Source organism: Triticum dicoccoides, chromosome 6B (assembly GCF_002162155.2).
Source record: "Triticum dicoccoides isolate Atlit2015 ecotype Zavitan chromosome 6B, WEW_v2.0, whole genome shotgun sequence".
Taxonomy (NCBI): Eukaryota; Viridiplantae; Streptophyta; class Magnoliopsida; order Poales; family Poaceae; genus Triticum; species Triticum dicoccoides.
Genome location: NC_041391.1, coordinates 407,651,175 through 407,664,232, shown reverse-complemented (window position 1 = coordinate 407,664,232; position 13,058 = coordinate 407,651,175). Strand labels below are relative to the sequence as shown.

The window sequence follows — 13,058 nt, the reverse complement described above, 5'->3', positions numbered from 1 at the left end:
CTCCCTCCCTCTATGCGCAAAGACAGCAGAGTCTCCTCCTCTTCGTCCTCCATTGAGATAGATCCTAGGTGATTCCCTGGCCTTTTCCCTGCCTCAGTCCCTCTTCCCTTCTCAAAGATTTTGTTCTCTATCCTCTCTTGCTTTGTTTCCTTTCCTTGTTTGTTTGCGTGTTTCTTGTCCGACTGCCCATACATACATATTTCGTTCGCGAACGGATTCTTGATTCATTCACAGTCCTGGCCCCTTCATCGATTGTTTTGAGGTTTCTGCACTGGAGGTTGTAATTATGGAAATTCAGCCGTATAAGCTTCTTTAGATCTCATTTTCCTCTTTTTTAATCCATGGGATTTCCTTGCATGATTTACAATTGGGTTTATCCACGGTTATATATGATGAGTATGTGGTAGGAGCAAAGAGCTCTATGTTTTTCTCTGCGATTTGTTCAGGTGGCACGCCGTTAAGGTACTGTTTGCTATTCGATCGTGCTAGCAGAGGCCAGCCACAGGGTGTTTTTTCCCTTCCATTTTAGAGTAGATCATAGTTTCCCCTGTGTTTTCATTCTAGAGTATATCATAATTTTCCATTTTTATTCCACTGGGTCGTTTCTTGTAAACAGTCTTAATTCCATAAGTAGGGTAAAATTGTCCTGTCCTGTGTCCCTTTGCAGTCTTCTTCAGGACATGTCTCACATATGGCACTGTACTAGTCCTGCTAAACTACCAATTTCTTGGGTAGAGAACCGCCAAATCTGTCCAACGTGTGGTCAATGTTTGCTTATATGGAGACCTCGGCTGAATCTGGAGTTACAAAGGTAGCATCCCATATCTCTGGTGCTCTTTCCCGCGGCCATGAGTATTGGAACATCAGATCGTCTAGTAAACTGAATCAACACTTTGAATTATCCTTGAAAATATGCCTGTGGACCATGCAAAGATGGTTCTACTTGGAGGGATAATATTTTACAGCTGTAGCTATTAGGTACGACTTGAACTAATCTAAACAAATCCGCTACTTCTATAATACGGTGGCAACGGTTGGTGTTTCCCAGATTTATCGACTGGTATGAACTAGGGGATTTGATTGAGTGATTCTGTCATCTGCTCAATTGGGGTCGGGAGGATTCGTTGTCATAAAGGTTCAAATACTGCTCAACTTGCTTGACTAAATTTAGTCTACCTGTATGTGGCTCTTATGCAAAGGAGGCTTTGACTTATTCTATTGTCTGCTTGACACGCCCTTTTATGTCCTGATATTCCGACGATAGAGGATTCTTTCTGGTGAAAAGAGAGCTTTCATCAATCAAATATGCTATGGTAGAAGATATTCTATCTATCAAATAACTTCGTTTGTGCCAATTTGTTATACCTTCCCGTCTACGTACTCTCCATACGCCATATAAGGATTTGGATTTGCCAAAAGGGAACTTCAATTTTGCGAGGTTTTGATTGATTATTTTGTCATATCGTCGTTCCTTATTTTGCGAGGTTTTGTTGAAACGCATCTCATGAATATTCACTCTACCACAGACCTTTGTTTGTCTACTAGTACTAGTTTAGTCCTCCTTTGGACAATTGTGTTAGATTCCAAGATTTTCTGTGGTAAGAGTGGAGCCAGATCATCAATCAGACCACTGGGGCAACCACGGCCCCACAAAAAAAACAGGCAGGGCAGATTCTAGTAGCCTCAAATGATCAATTAGTTTGAGCAATTTAACATCCTCTTCAGGAGCCAATGGTTTATTCTTTTACGAAGTTGTGTGCAAGTATGGCTAAACTGGTCTCTTATTTTTATTTTGAGAAATTTCTGATTTGTTTTTTCTGTTCATCAGCACCGATTCATTCCAATATGCACTTAATATTGCTATTTTAAAGTCATGTTAAGTTCCACCTCTTAGGGTATGAACACAATCTGACTTACTAACTCCATTTCTTTGCAGTATCGTTGTAGTTTGAAGATTATCTTGGCAATTGAGCTCTTCTGCTTCTGCCTAATGCTCAACAATTTATAAATCAACAAAAAGGAAAAGGGACAGTGGATGGTCAAATACCAAGATCAGAACACTGCTGTATCAGACGGTTTAGTCTGCCAGGGCTCAAGTACCTTGTGGGTGACGATTTTTGCTGAGGCCAGAAGGTAAATGGACAGGGCAGACACATCAGGTTTTGTTAGTAGCGGATTCAACGGTACCTCGCTGCTGATGATATTCTTCGACTTCGTCTTCTCTCTCATGCACATATGAATTACCAGATCAAGAATCACTGATATTCTGTTGCCTGGAGATACTTGTTCCCCATCCACCACACAGTGTATAAAGGTTTTTTTCTTTTCGAAAAAGGCGGTGTATAAAGTTATTAGATGAATAACGGTTACGCAGATATGCGTCACCGTGGAAGGCAGCCCCTGATGGACAGCTCTTCGGTGTTGATGTCTGGGCACTTGGCGCCGGGCTACACTACTGTCGGCCATGGTCAGAGTCAGACCTCATTTTCCTTGGACTTCCGGGGTTCGGCAATGGACAACTGCAGCCGTGGCAACAGGGGTGTCCAGCGGTCTGGTCATGCTTCTGCCCAAGATGATGCGTGCAGGCTGGTACTTGGACTGGGTCCGTCGCCGGAATCTAGCTCTGTGAATTACCAGCAGCCTGACGGAGGAGCAGGCAAGTCGAAAGCACCGGTGACTCTGCTTGGCCGGAGTTTATCGTTCACTAATCCTGGGACGATGACCCTTGGGCTTCATGATCAGGTGGGTAATGCTGAAGCTATCGCTCGGCATTTTGAACCGCCTGGAGGAAACATCATCTCCTTCTCCGTTGTCGACGAGAGCTCGACGTCGGCCAGGAGGAGCTCCGGTGGCTACATTCCGTCGCTGCTCTTCGCGTCTCGGCCGAATCTTTGTGTTCCTCAAGAGAATCGGGCAGAGGGGCATGATGAACTGCTGGATGATCACACGGACAACGGCAATGATAGTGCCGAGCATCGCCTTCAATTCAGCTCTGAACCTTCTGCAACGACAATGACAGAGACTTCGTTCGGTATGAGCTCTGATGTTGTCACCGGTGTAACTGATCGTGGACAGCCGGTTCATCGCCGGTTTCCGAAGAAGTGCAGGTTCAAAGGGTGCTCTAAAGGTGCGAGAGGTGCATCAGGCCTGTGCATTGCCCATGGCGGCGGGCAGAGGTGCCAGAAGCCCGGGTGCTACAAGGGTGCCGAGAGCCGAACAGCCTACTGCAAGGCCCATGGAGGCGGCCGGCGGTGTATGCAGCTCGGCTGCACTAAGAGCGCCGAGGGAAAGACGGATCACTGCATTGCCCACGGCGGAGGTCGCCGATGCGGACACAACAGCTGCCCTAAAGCCGCGCGTGGCAAGTCCGGGCGATGCATCAAGCACGGAGGAGGGAAGCGGTGCGCGGTTGAGGACTGCATCCGGAGCGCCGAGGGGAAGGTCGGGTTCTGCATCTCCCACGGCGGCGGCCGCCGTTGCCAGTACCCGGACTGCCGCAAGGGGGCGCAGGGCAGCACGCTGTACTGCAAGTCCCACGGCGGCGGCAAAAGGTGCGTCTTCGAGGGCTGCGCCAAGGGCGCGGAAGGCAGCACGCCGCTGTGCAAGGCGCACGGCGGCGGGAAGCGCTGCATGCACGAAGGCGGCGGCGTGTGCCCCAAGAGCGTCCACGGGGGCACCAGTTACTGCGTGGCGCACGGCGGTGGGAAGCGCTGCGCAGTGCCCGGGTGCGGCAAGAGCGCCCGCGGGCGCACAGAGTTCTGCGTGAAGCACGGCGGCGGCAAACGGTGCAAGGTCGACATCTGCGGCAAGAGCGCGCAGGGGAGTACGGAGTTCTGCAAGGCCCACGGTGGCGGCAAGCGGTGCACCTTCGGCACGGGCTGCGACAAGTTCGCCCGCGGGCGGAGCGGCCTCTGCGCCGCCCACGCGACGCTGGTGGCCTCGCAGTCCCAGTCCCAGGCACAGCAACGAGGACGCGGCGGCGGGAGCATGATCGGGCCGGGCCTCTTCCGAGGCATCGTGTCCTCGTCAGCCGCGGCCGCAGCCGCCAGCGCCATGAACTACGAGTACTCGTCGGGCGTGAGCGCGGTGTCGGAGTGCGACGGCTCGCCGGTGCCTACGCCGGGGAGGCAGGAGCTGATTCCTCCTCAGGTGCTGGTTCCCCTCTCTATGAAGTCCCCGTCGCCATCCGCGGATAGGCGCAGGGAGAGTGGAGAGTTGTGTGTTCCAGAGGGGAGGGTGCACGGTGGTGGACTCCTGTCATTGCTCGGCGGGAGCTTCAGGAACGTCATTGACGTCGACAAACTCTCAAGCCGCTAGCTCGGATCTAAATTTCTGTCTGTCCAAATTATACTTCTTGATTAATACAATCCTTTCTTTTCGCAAAAAAAAAATTATACTTCTTGAACCCACAAAAAATATTGAACATTCTACACGTCTTATAGTGTTAGATATGGGTGTCACATATGAACTGTTATGGGAAAGCTTAAATTCTTGGCAGGTCCACAAGCTTTTGGGCCGTAATTCTTGTTGATTAGACCGATATCTTTACTCCTAATGTGTCAGTTGGTAGGTCGCGTTCCGGGTTTTATTTTCGTTCCATCTCATCCGGTCTTTTTTGGTACTTCTTTGGTACTTCCTCCCACCTCACCCTCAGCCGTGAAAAACCAAGAAAAACCCCGTGATCGAGTCCCGCACATGCCCAAACTCCCGTCGTTATCTCTACTTCTAATGGAGCAGTTGGTAGCCTTGTACGGTTTATTTTCGTCCCACCACTTTCAACTGTTTTATTTCGTTGGTTTTTTTTCGTCGCTCCCCCACCCCACCGGTTTAGTTTCGCGTCACCCTCTCACACAACGAAAAAAATCTTAACGGATCATAACTTTCCATGCTGGTGCAAGTTATTTTTAATAATGTCTTTATGTGAAAGAATCAATCACGATCAATCTCTAAATATCAAATCTAAATTAATTAACCTTACCTTAAATTGCTCAATCACATTAATTAGGAAACAAAATAACCGATTTTAAGAAAATATCTACTCTTAATGGAGGGTATTACATACCAAACATAGGTACGTCATTAGCTCGCTTCCTTCCCTTCGTCCCTCAGTCCCATGCTCGTGGCGCTGAAGTGGCATCGACAGGCGATGGTGGCGAGGACAGCACGTGGCAGCCCCTGAAGCACGAACACGACTGCACCTCGGGTCTGCCGTCTCCCAAGATATGGGTGAGTTCTCGTGATGCCCACCCTAAACCCTCACGTCCTACAAATTCCTCAACCTCTACCTTCTCGATTTCATCCATGCTCTGATCCAAATGACGATGCAGCTCCGGCCGATTGACAATGGAGGTTTGCCATCCTTCCTCTCAGCACCCACTCCTGGAGGAACAACACGCCATGCCGATCGAACCCGGTCGAGATCACTCACCAAGATTGCTATTCGGAAGAAGAGTGGGACGGGATCTGCACTTTTGTTAATATAACATATACTTGTGCAGGTGCAGGTTTTGTTTTAAAAATCCAATTTGTTTGTCCTTTTGTCGCTGAAATTGTTTACTAATTATGTCATTGGTTTTATTTCTTCTAGATGTTGTATATTCTTGGATTGAAGGGACTGTCTGACAAGGTGAAAGAGCTAATCTCTACTCCTAATGATCATGGGCTAATCTCTACAGTTTATTTTTGTCCGGGTTTTTTCGTCCCACCTCCACCCCCTAGCCAGCCCCACCCCTCGATCTTCTCCAAGTTTCCGTTTTTCTTTTTTCATGCAGGAAATCAGGACACAATCTATCTTTCCTTTAATGCACATCTCCCCAGTAAAAAAATCAGGACACTATCCCCTCCTTCCTATTAACACTAACACACATTTCTTCTGAAAATCCGGGACGTAATCCTCTCCTTCCCACTAATCTCTCTTATATGGCTTTCCCATAATTATGTCGGTCCTGCTCAGTTTGATATAATTCAATTTGGACGAAGGACGCCAGAGATTAACTTTCGCTGGCAGAGAAAGAGACTAGGGATTTATTGGTTTTAAACATTGGATTTGGTATTAGCTTAACATCTGCAGGAATAAGACGGCCATAGGAAAGGCTGGCTTGCTCGACCTGCATGTTTCCTATATATTCATTCTCTCTCCAATTCTAATACAGTCCAATTAATCATTGTATATTTATCTAATCATGGTTCCTATATCGTTTTGTATGGCTACGTGATGGAGTCGCATCCACATGGGGGAATATAGCAGATTGGATCGGAAGCAGGCCGCACAGATGAACCACCCCACCTCGTTGTCTGCCTGCACGATCTCCATTAATATCCAGCGCCACCTCTCGAGTGGACGACCTGCATGTTGCCAACAACACCACTTACCTCTGCGCTCCGACCAAAGATCATTGTCCAGGTGAGGGTACCTCGCCGCAAGCCCGCAACAGTTGCCGTCACTGTTGATTATTCATACTCAGATTAAGTTTCAGGCTCAGTCGTCTCTGTCGTCACTCGTCAGCGCACAGACGATGGGTTGGTGCCATACTATCATGTGGCATCTCCGTCGTTCTGGGCCGGGAAGATAACAGATTTTCAGAAAACAAATAATACATTTTAACCTAACTTCCTTAAATTATGCAAATCAATCGATTCCTTTTATTGGTTCAATTTATCTTAGGAAACAAATAACATATTTTTAGGAAACAAATAATACATTTTAATCTAACTTTCCTAACTTATGCAAATCAATCGATTCCTTTTATTGGTTCAGTTTGTCTTAGAAACAAATAACAGATTTTCAGGAAACAAATAATACATTTTAATCTAACTTCCTTAAATTATGCAAATCAATCGATTTCTTTTATTGGTTTAATTTGTCTTAGGAAACAAATAACAGATTTTCAGGAAACAAATAATACATTTTAATCTAACTTTCCTAACTTATCTAAATCAATCGATTCCTTTTATTGGTTCAATTTGTCTTAGGAAACAAATAACAGATTTTCAGAAAATAAATAATACATTTTAATCTAACTTCCTTAAATTATGCAAATCAATTGATTCCTTTTATTGGTTCAACTTGTCTTAGGAAACAAATAACAGATTTTTAGGAAACAAATAATACATTTTAATCTCCGGGTTATGATTTTTTTTTGTGATTCTTTCCAATTGTGACCTCTCCTTCCACTCCGGCTCCTTGTCGGATAAACACCTCCACCACAGCCAGGTGACACCGCCCCAGACCTCCTGCCTCTCCACAACTTCTCCGCCACCTCCATCTCGTACTCCATTAACAATCCCTCCGTCACATTTGTCCACGGTGGTGTCGAGGGCATGGTGCAGCAGCGTACCAATGGTAGAGCAGCGCATAGCAGCAGGAAGCAACACGCAGTAGGCGAGGCTGAGGGGGCGGCCGGCAGAAGATGGCCATGACTGGAGGCGGCGCGAGGCAGGGGGGCAGTAGACGGGGCGAGCGCAGCCAGCGAGAGTGTGGTGCGCGACCAGGGTGTGTGTCGCGCGGGGCACAGTGGCGAGCGCGACGGCAGCGGCGGGCGCGACCGACGCGGTGTAGCACGGGCATGGGCATGGAGAGGGAGTGACCCTGCGGGCGCGGAAGAAGAGCGGCAGGCTCGGGCATGGGCGTGCATAGGAGCGGGCATGTGCCACGGGGTCAATCCGAGGAGCTCGGTGGCTACCCCTGCAATGGCCATGGCAGGCGGCGGTTCTCGGCCACGGCGAAATACCTAATGAGAGCAAACGAGAGGGGAGACAAGGGAAAGGCAAGAGGAGATCATGGCGGTGTCAATGGCGCCCTAGGCGAAGACATGGGAGCTCGGGGCGGCACGGATCGAACGGCAATGTCGTGGTGGCCCAAGGTTGAGGAAGACGGCAGCAACATCGATGCGGGGGTGCTGGACTTGATCTCGTTGGCGCAGACGAAGTAGCGAAGGCATTTGGAGCTCCTCGACAAGCTCCTAGCCCGCAGGGAGGGAAGTGGCCATGTGGACGGGGTCGGTCATGGTGGCCGTGGCGTCTGACTTCCTCCAGATCGACGGAATCGAGCGAGCGAGGAGGAGAAGTGGATTTGGGAGGGGGCGTCAAGGAGGAGTGAGGCCATGGGGTAGGGAAGGCAGGGCGTCACCCTTATCCATTCCCCTTCGATGCCAGCGAGGTGGTCGGGCGGGAGCCCGTCTCTATAGCGACGCGGCTCGGGGAATAGAAGAAGACGACCGCGCGGGGACTGGACCGCTGAGCCGGTTCGGTGGCAAGGCCCGGGGGACAGGGTGAATCCCCTTTTACATCGTCATTTTGGTTTTTCAATGTATTCTAATCTGTTTCTCCTTTTTAACACCGTTTTCTATTTATTCTTATCAACTAAATGATCTCTACACCTAATGTCTTAGTTGGTAGTCTCCGTTTCGGGTTTATTTTCGTCCCACCTCCCGAGTGAGGGAGAGGGTGTGTGTGTGTGTGTGAGAATTTGATGGTAAAAAAGGTCGTCGATGTCACTTAATATGTATGAGAATATTCAATGTAATATTAACATAATTGATATTGAACTTTTAAAGTTAATGTGGCCCCGTTGCAACGCACGGGCGTTCTTCTAGTGTATGTAATAATGCAACCTTTTGTTTTGCTGGATTATCTCATCGATGATTCTCATGAACTCTATTGGCAATAAAGCTGCTGCTAGGGTTGAAATGAGTTCCAAATGCGTTCTACTCCTATGTTGCTACTAGATGTTTTAGTTGTAACAGTTATACCTAGTAGCTTAATTGCCAAACGCAAATTGGTAACGTTTACTCCATAAAAACTACTCCCTCCATAGAAAAATATAAAAGCGTTTAGATCACTAAAGTAAATGCTCGTATATTTCTTTACAGAGAGAGTATTAGTAAACACTTTTACGTGGTGATGGAGTCAAATCTCAGGCAGGGGTCCCGAGCTAGTAGCACGATGGTAACATAGACACGGGTTTTATCTATGTTCAGACTCCCTCGAAGAGATAACCCCTAGATTCTGCTTCGATTGTATTGATTTGGAGGGAGTACAAGTTACAGGTTGATCTACCACGAGATCGTATGTGTATCAGTTGGCGTCAACTGTCCTCAACCCTCGACATATATAGATACTGGGGGTGCCTAGGGTTGCACATAGTTCGGTTACATCTAAGGATAAACATGCCGAAGATCGTCAAGTATTAGAGTATGCATCAAGTTTTCGGAAGGTTGCATCTTGGCGCTCCTAGGCCTCACGAATATGACCCGCTAGTTTACAATCTTTTGCGGTCTAGAGCCGACGTGGCTAGCATGTTGGGAAACGTAGTAGAAAACAAAAAACTGGGCCTACGATCAATAAGGAACACTATAAAGATGCAATGGCAGTTTGGATCGGATCGTTACAAACTCCGAGTTGCAATGCAAGAACAAGAGTCGGCGTAGATCATACTTGAAGTGCCTAGAACAGTCGATGAACGATCCCTCAAACAGAAGACCGAAAACATGACCTCTCTACAGATTACAAGTGAACGGTCTCCGCGATCTAGAAGTGCTTCGCCATCCAGAGCTAATTGTCACCGGAGAATTAGAGGGAGGAGATTAGAACCACACTAGGCTTCTAATTATAAGAATTAAAGGATCTATGTCTAGCTCTAATTGAATCACCTAGAACTAGAGAACTAGAGGAGGCTCCAAAACTTGTGTATTCAAAAGTGCCCAAACCTAGTATATATTGGTTGGAGAAAGGGGAGGGGGCGCCACACAAGGGGGGAAGGTTCCCCCCTTTAGCCGCCCACGAGGAGGGGGGTTCCCCCTCTAATTCGGCCCCCCTTCCTTCCCAAGTGAGAAGGGTGCCACCACCTATTGGGCCCAAGTGGCCCAAGTAGCTTTCCACCACTTGGTCTTTTTGGGCCCGTTAATATTTAAATAAATATAAAAGCCTCCTAGTCATATGTAGATCCTTTAATATTAATTTATGAAATTTGTATTTTCCAAACAATCTGATTTTGTCATCAGATCCAAAAGCCCGAAAGCACGACCTCTCTACAGGTTGCACGCGTACGGTCTCCGCGATCCGGCAGCACTTCGCCATCTAGAGCTAATTGCCGCCAGAGAATTAGATGGAGGAGATTAGAACCACACTAGGCTTCTAATTATAAGAATTAGAGGATCTAGGTCTAGCTCTAATTGAATCAACTAGAACTACAGAACTAGAGGAGGATCCAAAATTGTGTATTGAAAAGTGCCAAAACCCCTAGTATATATAGGTTGGAGAAATGGGAGGGGTGTCGGTGTCAAAACCGGCGGATCTCGGGTAGGGGATCCCGAACTGTGCGTCTAAGGTCGATGGTAACAGGAGGCGGGGGACACGATGTTTACCCAGGTTCGGGCTGTCTCTATGGAGGTAATACCCTACTTCCTGCTTGATTGATCTTGATGAATATGAGTATTACAAGAGTTGATCTACCACGAGATCGTAATGGCTAAAACCCTAGAAGTCTAGCCTGTATGATTATGATTCTGCCCTACGGACTAAACCCTCCAGTTTGTATAGACATCGGAGGGGGCTAGGGTTGTACAAAGTCGGTTACAGAGAAAGGAATCTACATATCCGAACGCCGAGCTTGCCTTCCACGCCAAGGAGAGTCCCATTCGGACATGGGACGAAGTCTTCTGTCTAATATCTTCATAGCCCATCAGTCCGGCCCACGCTATACAGTCCGGACGGCCGAGGACCCCTTAATCCAGGACTCCCTCAGTAGCCCCCGAACCAGTCTTTCAATGACGATGAGTTCGACGCGCAGATTGTCTTCGGCATTGCAAGGCGGGTTCCTTCTATGATTACTTCAAAGTACCTGACTTAAAGAGCAGTATCCGGCTTTCCTTTTAATGTCGCGCCCATCGGCTTTCGGACTTCATGACTTTAGCTTCCACGTGTCGAGCGAATACGAGAGGTCGGGGTATTTTTGCACATACCACCCTGACCATATAAGAAAGTGGTCTATTTAAAGATATGGGGATCTTCAGATCCATTCCACACCAAGCGAGGAATCCTCAGAGCTTGCCAGCAGAAACCATTCCAACATGGCTAGTGCTCCAGCTCTTCCTCCCGTCCCCATGGTCCCAAAAAAGGCGATTGGGAAAAGTGTTCCATATCCCACAGTCAGCTAGTGAAGCTGCAGACACAGGGATTTCTTCTCCCCGTAGATCTAGTCCCCGTTCGAGCTGGATTGGCTTCCTTCGACGGCGGGGCTCAGGCGGAGAATTTCCCCAATCCATCCAGGGTGGAACGAGTATGCTTTGTTCCCTACTTGTTGAGAGGCGTCGTATTTCCAATCCATCCGTTCCTCCGAGGGCTTCTGGAGTATTATGGCCTCCAACTGCACAATTTCACTCCTGGCTCCATCCTGCACATCACGGGTTACGTTGCTCTTTGTGAGATATTCCTGGGTTGCGAGGCCCATTTCAAATTATGGAGGAAACTATTCTGCCTCATCCCTCGTAATCAAGAGGGATCAATATTTCAAGTGGGCGGCACCGAGGTATGGTGCATCGCCGGGACCGGATACCTGTCCAGCAGGCCGAAGAAGGCATCTGAAGAGTGGCCTTCCAAATGGTTCTATATTGAGGACGCCTCCCTTCCCGACCCAGTCTGAATGGGTCTTCCCGAATTTTCAAGTTCTCCGTTGAAGAAACACCATAGCTGGCACCCTCGGAACCTCGGGGAGGAAGATAGCACGGAAGTCCGTCAACTGATGAGCAAGATAAAGACGCTCGCCCAGTCCGGATTGTTAATAGTCGAGGTTATGGCGACATCCATAGTACAAGGGGTCCAGCCACTCCAACACAGAGGGCATCCCAAGCGGCATTATAACGGAGAAGATGACGTCACCCGCTGCGGTCGGAAGGGTCCGGATACCCCCGCCGCTTTGGCCAAAATACTGGCCGAACTATACAAAGGGGAGAAAGAGGAATTCATTCGTATCAAGCACCGAGATGGATTTTCCATGTACAATCCTCCCAGCTGGGTGAGTTCCAATCCCACTGCTCCACTCAATCTGTTCCCTGAGTCACGTTTTATGGACATTAATCCGTCCATTTGTAACAGGAATGGCGGAAGATCACCAAGGGGCTCCACAGCCCCGCACCACAGCCAGAAGACCACAACCGAGACCTTGACCCCAGATTCAAAGAGGATCCGAATATATTCGTGGAGCTCGAGGATGGACTGTTTTACCAGGCGAGCCATGGCGACACGAAAGTGGCCATCACCGCCGACTATCCCCGTCTTCTCCCTGCCTCACATGTAAGTAATCAGGAGACGTCTCCTTCGAAAGAACTTCCTCATTCTGCCTCACCCACCGCACTATCTCGTGCTCCAAAGGGGAGGCGATCGGGACGCCACACTGCACCTGAGGCGACTCACAAGAGAGTGGTGCCTACGTCGGGCAGGCCTTCGAAGAGGAAGGCAAATGAAAACATGGCCGAGCCTTCATCAAAGAGGTATGGTTTTTTAAATACGCTCCTTAGCTGTCAAGTTGAAGTGTGACACTGTCTGTTGTGTCTTATCAGGAAAAGCGTTCGCCGGACTATGTCCGGGGATCCTACTGGTTATGCCTCCACCAGCCAGATTCTAGACCCTATCTCAAGGACCGAGGCTGACGCGGAGTGACACCAGATTGTCCTTCTGCAGAGGATTCGGATGATGTATCCATCACAAACTCTGAAGTGGAAAGCGCCACGAGTCATTGACGTCGGCAGGCCGCTCTTCACGACCCTGGTTTTTCAGAAGAGGCATTCAATGCCTTCAACTCGGCTGACGCATACATCTGAGCTGCTCGAGATGGGCTTACCAGAGCCACAGACGAGTATTTGAAAGATATGCGGGTAAGTACACATTTGTACAAATCTGATAATCATATACCAGTAGCCCCCGAGACTTGAAACAGTTGGTACAACTGATTTAAGGATCATTGTATGACCAGGTGCTCACAAAGAAGAACAACCTGTTGTCTTAAGAGCTGGAAAAGTGTTGGACCCAGCTAGCTGCTGCTATGGCCGAACTGGAGAAAT

At 48.5% G+C, this 13,058-nt stretch overlaps 1 protein-coding gene across 1 annotated transcript; it reads left to right on the top strand.

Moving 5' to 3' along the window:
* LOC119324561 lies at window positions 1-4,521 on the top strand. Its single transcript, XM_037598344.1, has 2 exons — window positions 1-68; window positions 1,937-4,521. The coding sequence occupies exon 2, from the start codon at window positions 2,356-2,358 to the stop codon at window positions 4,315-4,317; it is 1,962 nt and encodes a 653-aa protein (XP_037454241.1). The 5' UTR covers window positions 1-68; window positions 1,937-2,355; the 3' UTR covers window positions 4,318-4,521.
* Window positions 4,522-13,058: the final 8,537 nt, after the last annotated feature.

Excerpts from the sequence above, each read along its gene's own strand:
- LOC119324561 (XM_037598344.1), top strand. The coding sequence starts at position 2,356 with ATGAATAACGGTTACGCAGATATGCGTCACCGTGGAAGGCAGCCCCTG.